The sequence below is a fragment of the Leuciscus leuciscus genome (assembly GCF_965113295.1).
Source record: "Leuciscus leuciscus genome assembly, chromosome: 12".
NCBI lineage: Eukaryota > Metazoa > Chordata > Actinopteri > Cypriniformes > Leuciscidae > Leuciscus > Leuciscus leuciscus.
The window spans coordinates 15,347,157-15,356,258 of NC_138736.1; the positions used below are offsets into that span (position 1 = coordinate 15,347,157).

Consider the following 9,102-nt stretch of genomic DNA (forward strand, 5'->3'; position numbering starts at 1 on the left):
GATATTTTTCCCATAGCGGTCACTGACACGGAAGGTGGGTTTGATTTTTCTTCCTTTTTTTTCCCCCCTGAGTGGGAGGATTCAGGATGTCAGCCAAGATGTGACAGAAGCGATGGGACGCTGAGAGTGTAAAGTAGGAGTACTGCACGACGGGAACAGTAAAGTTTATCTAGTGTGAAGAAAATAAAATAAATTCACTTCAAATGGCGGCAGAGGTATGTGGTGTACATTATATTACATATTTGTGATTGCTCTTTTACTTTTAAATTGGGGTTCACACGGTTTATGAATGTTATAAGCTGCGTTTCGTCATTTTTTTTTCTCTTGAAACTTTGCTTTTGTCAGTCTCGGTAATCTTCCGCACTTGACCGAAACGGTGTCAAGATGCTGTAGTATTCTGCTGTCAAACAAACTAAAACAAGAAAACTTTTTTCTATAAATGTTATTAAGTGTTTCGCCCCCTAACGATCTTTGCTTCTGTTTCCTTTTTGTATGAGCAGTTAATAACTCCAAGTGCCACTGACGCATACCTCGTTTGTGCTGTTTTCTGTTTGTTTGGTTGGTTGGTTGTTTTTTATGCGGACGTGTCTTTGTTATTTATGTCTCGTGTCATAACCACCGCGTTTTATAGGACATGTAGATTGAAAAGAACTTTCGAAAACTTCTCGAGGACGTGCGTTCTTTGGCATCCCGCTGCGCTGAGTGAGTCTCCCTGTTTTTGAATGCAGAAACTCGCCCTGTGACCCTAACAAAGAAAGAATCTTAGAAATAGTGCCAGATAATTCAAGCCATATGAGTCGAGACCATCGCTGCAATGAAATGTTCGCAATTTTATCTATTCAAACGACACAATGGTTGTGTGTCAAAACCTAGTGAGCTGCCTGCGTTCCAACCCTATAACCACCCCCGTCGCGCCTATGATAGCCAAAAAATGCTGTCTAAGCAGGCAGCTCACTAGGTTTTGACATACAGCCATTGTGTAGAAATGGAAAGCACGGGGAATCAATCAGACTCTTGCGTTGTTGTGCATTGGCAGAAAGGCCTCAAGACGAAGGTGTGAGACCAGGGTGGTTGTGAATGGTCAAGGCTGCAATTAGTGTTAGATATTAAAGGGATGGTTCACCCCAAAATGAAAATTTTGTCATTACTTACTCGCCCTTTAAGTTGTTACAAACCTTTATGAGTTACTTTCTTCTGTTTAACACAAAAGAAGATGGTTGACGGCACCCATTGACTTCCAGGAAAAAATACTGTGGAAGTCAATGGGTGCAGTCAACTGTCTGGTTACCAAAAGGAGGGTGAGTAAATGACAAAAAAATTATTATTGGTTGAACTATCCCTTTAACCCTTTTTTTTATTATTATTGTAGCCACAGGATTTTTATGTATTTCAACGTAAATGTATTTTGAGCCATAACAATGAAACCCTAACCTTTTGTCTTAACAAAACAGGGAAATAGTTTCCGTCATAAAAGGCTCAGCTTAGATACATAATGCTCAGAGGGCGGGCTGTCATGGCCTGACATGCAGGTATTTCAGGTACTTTAGAATCTAGATAATTGTGTGAGAGGGAGCAAGGTTTGAATACACACAGTTTACAGACTCCTTTAATAGTGCTCAGATAGTTTTGAAGAGAGTGAAGTGGAGAGTGGAGCACAAGCTTTTTGACAATTTGACTGATCAATATATAAAACTGAGTGCATATGATTATTTCAGCCTGAATGTTTATTGTTCTTCATTATAAAAGACAAAGCAACAGATGTTAACATACCAAAACTAAATAAATAATTTCTAAATTCTAAAAAAAAGTGCTGATCGTCATATCATTTTTCTGTTTTTGTAATTTAAGAGATGGTTTCCTGCACTACATTTTCCATTTGAATTATGATAGACATTGAGCAAAAAAGATAATTATATTCTCCCCAGATCAGTGTTTTTTTTTGTTTCTATCTTCTTTAAAGTGCCAACACATGGGTGATTTTCTAAAGAACTAGAGAGAAAAAACTTCTTTGTGAAACTGAAACAGGTTCTCCTAAAACATCAGGCTATGAAACCCTTTTGGTTTTCAATTAAACATTTTTAAGCAGTAGAACCTCCACCTATATTATTTTTCTTATAATTATTTGTCTCTATCTGTACACAACATCTTGTACTCTCTTAATTTTGCAGTATTCTGACCTTGAGAAGGCCATTAACACCTTGGTCACAAACTTCCATGCTGCTTCTCCTGATAATCGGCCTACGCTGAAGGTAGATGAGTTCAAGAACCTTCTCTCCTCCCAGATGCCAACCTTAGTCAAGGTAAAAACCCATGTTGCCATTCATTCCACCAGATAAGAATGTCTAAAAACTGTTATTACTCATGTCCGGTGACTGTATTAAGCTGCAGCTTAACAATTGGTAATCCTTTCAATGGTGGAAAATGTGGAAATGCTACAGTGAAATCAGTTTTATTTATGATACCAATAATGCTAGGCCTGTTTGTTTTTTTTTTAAATAAGCTTTTGCTGTAAAACATTGTAAAAATACTTTTTAGATATAAAAAGTATTAGCTTACGTTAAGTTAATGTTTTTGCATTGTTTTAGGGATACATGTTACTTTGGTGGTGTAGTTTGTGAGTGTGTGTTGGGGGGGGGGGGGGGGTTTGCAGCTAACATGCAGGCTTTATTTATTATCATCTGTCCACTTAACTTATTCCAGTAGCAGTATATTTAGGAACAGTGTATTAGCTGGTGTAAAAAACACATCTTCCCCTAATGCCTGTAACGTTGTCACCATATTTATTATGGTAAAGTTCTGGTAACCACAGCTGCCATTTTACCATAATTTAACATTTTTCCTGTGTATGATTTCTGTGAAGGATTGGTTGGTTTCACAGAGACTGTTTCTCATAGTTTGTTGCCTTAGATAGAGGCGTGGTCTGATTACACAGATCAGTTTAAACTCAGGTTGAGCCTGCGAAGGACACTGGGTGTGGCTCCATTCAGGGAGCAAAATGGTGGCTGCCGTTGATCTAAATAGTTTCTCCTGCTCTTCAGTTACAGTCGGTACTAGATCATGTTATGGCAGGCCTTCTACAGCTTCAGGGAGAACCTGTGACATAGAAGATTTTATATTTATTTTAGTTGAATGAAGAGCAAATGCTCTGAGGTAAATTATACTGTAACATTTGAACTGTACTTCAGTGTTGATGTAATTGTGCTCACAGTTCATGTTGTGACATGTTAGGAACAGAAGAAAGACAATTCTGTCACTGTACAGATTTAGAAAAATGTATTACCACAAAACTAATATCAATCTTGTATATATGATTATGCAAGCATTGCAAAGTTTAATTAGGTTAGATTATATTTAAAGATTATAACTGAAAGCCTGAATCTACTCATTGTACTTGAACTTGCAGAGTTATTAAAGAACATAAAAGGGGGGGGGCTCAAAATAATGTTTATTACTGAGCAATACAGACAAACCAATGGCCACATGAGGGCGATAAAGTGCAATTGTTCAAATGCAAAAGAGAGAGAAAAAAACCTAACATTTTAAATGGGGCACATTTTGACAGAATACATGGACATCAGTGAGGATTTTCACTCTCTTTTTTTTCCTCTAGTCGGATCATTTTGGAGATGTGCTGAAGCAAATGGGTGTGAAAGATGGAGAAGGCATCAGCTTCAAACACTTCTGGGGCCTGATCCAGAACTTGGCCACAACCCAGCATGGTCTGCTCAGCCAAGAGAAGTTGTCCAAATGCACCTGCCTTTTACTATGAGCTGCAGACTTCATCTGCATCTGCCACTAAGATCTGGTCTCCTCTGCATCTCTGCATTTATCCAGAACCACTCATCTCCAGACAAAACACTAACTTTCCTTCCTAAACATTCCAATAAAATGCTGACAAAATAAACATCAAGATGTCTTTATATTAATTTTTTTTACATTGTGTCAAGCATTACAGTGATCATCTCTCTTCAATCAAGTATCAAGTAATCAAGTATATCAAGTAAATCGTAATATACAGACAAGTTAACTAACTACTTCATATTCCACAATTAACCTGGAGTTCAATTTGTTTTACTTGCAAGTAAAGTTACAGCTTCCCACAGTGTTTCTCAGTAAAAAAAAAAAAAAAAAAAATCTTTCATTTTTTCTTTTTAGTATTATTATTATTTTTTGTAATAACACTACATTTAAACTTACTGCCATAATAGTCTAAAGTATGGCAAACAAAAACAACATCAACAACTTTTATTTATATTTTGTAATACTGTTTTTGTATGGCCAAAAATCAATAACACCCTGAATTATTGTTTAATAAAATTCACATAAAAAAAACATCCCTTGTTTTTTTCTTATTTATAACCAATTGTAATTTTCATTTTAGAATCAGCTGTCACTGTGCAACACAAATATTAACAAATCTGTCTTACTGTAAAGACTAAGGTCCTTTCTGAGAAAAAAACAAACAACGCAACTACAGAAAGATGATCAGGTCTTAATATTGTTATATCTGTTTTAAAAACTGCTGAATAAGGTTACATGTAAATACTTTTCTTTTTTTTCTTTTTTTTTACAGTGTAGGTTTGCATGAGAACTTTGTCTTCGCCACACACACACACACACACACACACACACACACACACACACACACACACACACACACACACACACACACACACACACACACACAAAAACCTATGTGGTCTGAATGCATTTCCTTTTCTCTTGTATTGTAAAATGCCTACAGTATATGTTTTAAAGGCAGTTCTACACTCAACTCGTTGACTCTGACTCAACGAGCTCTGCTGCAAAAATTCCTATGTTCCTGTATAGCTGTACCGGTACAAATGGCAAATAAACTTTCAACTTTCAACTCAACTCAACTCAACTCAACTCAACTCAACTCTATAGACCTTAAGATGATAAATTTGAGTATTCCTTCTTGCAGCTGTTGCTTGATCTGTCTTAATTTGCATTTAGACATTAAGCTAGGATGGTCACAGGCGAACAGACCTAAGATTTCTTAATTCAGTACTGTAATGAACAAATTCACCACAGCAAATTTTCACAGGAGTAGACACCCACCACTTTTTTTTTTCTTCACCACATATTCTGTCTAAACTACTCCACAGAATTAGCATCTTGGTCTGTGAACGTTTATCTTGTCAGCCTATTTGAATGAACACTTTTGCATGCTTTTTGCATCTTTAGTGAAAATGACCCATATATACTGTCTCAAATTTAAAGAATTGTATTTTTTAAGGTAAACACCCTACATTAGATATACCAGTAGTGCACTGCCCTGCAAAAAAAACTCTTCCGATTGAACAATAATCATTGATTTCGGTCAAATTTAGGGGGCCCAAGTAATTAATGTCAGTCTCCAGTGCAGTACATGCATTTATCCGTAAACTTTGGGCCGACCAATGGAGGTGGAGCTGAACAAGGTGGCAACATCGCAGGCCCGGAAGTCCAAGGCAATGCCACCGGCTTGAGGGACCAAAGCAGTAATGGGAGCCTGGCGGAGCCAAGGCAAAGCCAAAGGGCTGAGAAGCCAAGGTGGAGACGTGGGCCTGGAGGCCTGAGGTATAGCCAAGGGATCTACCTCACAAAGCCAAACTGGTGGTCAAGAGGTGCAAAGCGGGAGAGCTGGAGAGAGTCAGTAAGGAGCTGAGAGTAAGGAGCTGAGAAAAACTAATTTGGATAATTTCACGGGTTACTTGGAGCGAGTTCAAGGGTGGAGACAAGGATGGGACATTGAAGAGTAAGGCCCAATCCCAATTCTATTTTATACCCCTTCGCCTACCCCTAACCCTTGCCCCTTGAAACAGAGTGTCAAGGCGTAGGGGTGAAAATATTCCCCTAAGAAATGGGACACCACTACTACACTGTTACATGTCATTATACATCGTCGCTAGCACCTACGTCACAGGAGATGCGCCAATGTTTATCACAAACTTCCAAGATGCCATCGTCAGCTGTAGTCTTGCGTGAGTTACAGCTATTTTTTGTATTTTTCTTCTGAAGTTTGCAGAAAAAAACGGGGATGACGATATCTTCAACGCCTAAAAGCTGCGTTCACACCAAACGCAAATAGAGCGTCTGGCGCGAGTGATTTCAATGTTAAGACGCGTTTACGCGCGTCTGGAGGTCTTGCGGCGCGAATGAGGCGTTTAGTGCGGCGCGGTGGACGCGAATTCGCCTCATTCACGCGTCCACTTCGCTTCAAACTTTTGCTTTTTACACGCGTCATATTGTTAACGAACTTTAACGATTTTTTTGCAACCGTTTCTTTGAAGAACATGACCGTAAATATGAACACAAGATTGAATGTGACAAAGAAAATGATTATTGGCAGTCATGTTGCCTCTGTAGCCGGTGTATGCAGGTACATTTCTCATACCCCTTCGTTTGAAGTGTGGTCCCGAAAAATCTTCGTTTCAAGGGCTATCTGGCCCTTCCCCTTACCCCTACCCCTCCAACCAAAAGAGAATTGAGACAGCCCTACCCCTTCACGTGCACACGCAAAACGGAGGGGTAGGGGTAGAAACTGCAAAAATCTCTAAATCCATCTGACATTTCTCTTTTAAATTAGCTTTTTTTTTTATCAGGCTCCTATGTTTAGGTTCAGTAATTTCACTTTAATGGCAATGAAAAGGTTATTGAAATGTCTTATTTTCAAAAACGTCACTTTAGTCAATGCATTAACACATTGTATTTTGCTGCAAAACCAGCTAAGTGTCATAAACAGAAGAGGACAGACGAGGTAAGTGATTAATAATAAAACTTTATTTGCAGGAGTGGATGAGAAGAAGGGAGGCGACACAGGTAAGTCAACAGGCAATAGATGATAGCTGCAGACTTAGCTGGCTGGTGACACAGTGTTTATCTGTGCAGGTGAACGGCTGGTGAGCAGACGAACAGGAGATCACAACAGAAGACGAGGAACAGATGATGGCAGACTTAAGACTAAAGACGGATCGGGTAGTTTAGGTAAGTCTCTCAGGTGAGTATGCAGGTAGCTTGTCGTAGACGAGACCAGACAATGAGGTGAAGGGAATGATGGTCTAAATAAAGTGTGCTGATGAGAACATGCAGATGATCAGAACTCTGGTGAACGAGTGGGCGGAGTGTGGTAATCTGGTGCTGATGGCTGGAGTGATGGTGTTGCTAAATCTGTGACACTAAGGGCCCTATCTTGCATCCAGCGCAATTGACTTTGTACACCGATACATGTATCATTCCTATTTTGCACCCGACGCACAGCGGACTTTTCTCTCCACAGACGCACGTCGGTAAATTAGGGAATGAACTTGCGCTCCCAGGGGCGGTTCAGCGAAAAGAGGAGGCGTGTTCCGGCGCAAACGTTCCCTGGTGCCATTTTGTAGTTCCAGAAAACAATTCCGACACAGACCAGGAAAAACCTAGTTTAAAGTCAGTGACGCGTTATTCAGATGCTATTTTAAGGGTGCATGCTTGGCCGTAATGTAGCGTGTACACAACGTACATACACTTTGCTTCTCTCATACACAGACGCTGGCAGCAGTTCCCATTTTTGCAAATCATACATATTTACAAGGAAAAATATTACCACACAAGGGAAATCATTGTGGTGTCCATAAAGTAGGCATAAATCTAGCTTACACATTTACCCAAATTATTATACGCCTGTTTAACCAAATCTAATTTGGGTGGGTTTCTCCCATCCCCATACAATGTCACTTCTCTGTCTTTTACGGCCCTGACGAAAACGTCGGTCTCCTCGGCTGTGAACTGCTCCTGGCGTGCGCCTGGCAAATCCGCCGTTATAATAGCAACCCGCCATGGAACAAGCGTGCCTGCTTTTAAAGGGAATGTGAGATGACGCTCTGATTGGTTTATTTCACGTTACGCCCAAACCACACCTATGAGTAATGTAGCTACTTCAGACCAACCCTTTTTAGATTTGCGTTTAGAAATCCGCCCTCAAAGTTACTTGCGTTTCGTGTTTGATACTTGCGTTTCAGATCGTTAAAATAGGGCCCTTAGTCCATGTGGGCCTTTTTTTTTTGTGCAAAAACCTCCAAGTCCAGCTCTTTGGACAAGATCGTAAACAGTAACAAAATCACTACCGCCATGTCCGTATCGTATTCAGATCCAAGTGCTCACAGGGGACCCAAGTTCGAATGTGACTCGGGGTCGTTTCCCGATCCCACCCTATCTCTCTCCAGTCACTCTTCACTGTCCTTTCTGAGTAAAGGTAAAAGGCTCAAAAATATAGTCAAAAAAGTATTCACACAGTATAACCATGACACAAAATGACAGCACATTTTGATTAGATAACAACAAACAGAAGGCAAATAGAAGACTTATACAACTATACAATAACTACACCGCTATGCTCAAAAACGTAAAAATATATAATATATTTTAAAATATAATAACCTATATCCAATATTAAATAAATATATTAAATAAATATATAAACGCGCTGAAAAACGATCCTCCCCCATGTTTAAAGATAGTGGCCCACCCATCTCGGGAACTTGGGTATAAAAATGATTACCGAACTTCCCAGTGGTAAATATGACTTGAGAGGGCATTCATGTCCAATTTTTAACTAGGAAACTCGTATTTATGATAATTCCGATAGCACATGAAGGCAGCATAATTCAAGCATTGGCATGTCTTTAACCAGAACACCATCAAGTATTTTAAAGTTGAGCATGCAAGCTCATCGATTCAGCAGGAACCAATCAGCCATCCTGTGCCATCTAGAGTTTCATGACATAACTTTGTATAATTATAGTTATTGTTCTTGGTGGGAATGGACCTTAACAGGTCAGTTAATTTATGATAGCATGGACAGAGAACACGTTTCACATTTCAGTATATCATTATTGTCAATATCAACTAAGATAATTTATTTTATTTACCAAAACTGGCAATGATCCATTGAGGTAAACAAATTATAAAGCTTTTTGAAGCTGGATGTGACAACATACATACTGTGATAAAGGTCTAGTCTTAGCCTTGGACTTGCACATTTATTGACTCTATTGCCTTTGCAGTGTAATCATTGTTGTTGGTATTCTCACCCTGTGATTTTAGGGCAGCTTTAAACCA

General features: G+C 39.2%; 1 protein-coding gene across 1 annotated transcript; it reads left to right on the forward strand.

Annotated features, from left to right (window-relative positions):
* The first annotated feature begins 52 nt into the window (after window positions 1-52).
* s100v2 (S100 calcium binding protein V2) lies at window positions 53-3,910 on the forward strand. Its single transcript, XM_082185371.1, has 3 exons — window positions 53-215; window positions 2,169-2,300; window positions 3,611-3,910. Exons 1-3 carry the CDS (start codon window positions 204-206, stop codon window positions 3,767-3,769), a joined length of 303 nt encoding a protein of 100 aa, XP_082041497.1. The 5' UTR covers window positions 53-203; the 3' UTR covers window positions 3,770-3,910.
* The last annotated feature ends 5,192 nt before the right edge of the window (window positions 3,911-9,102 follow it).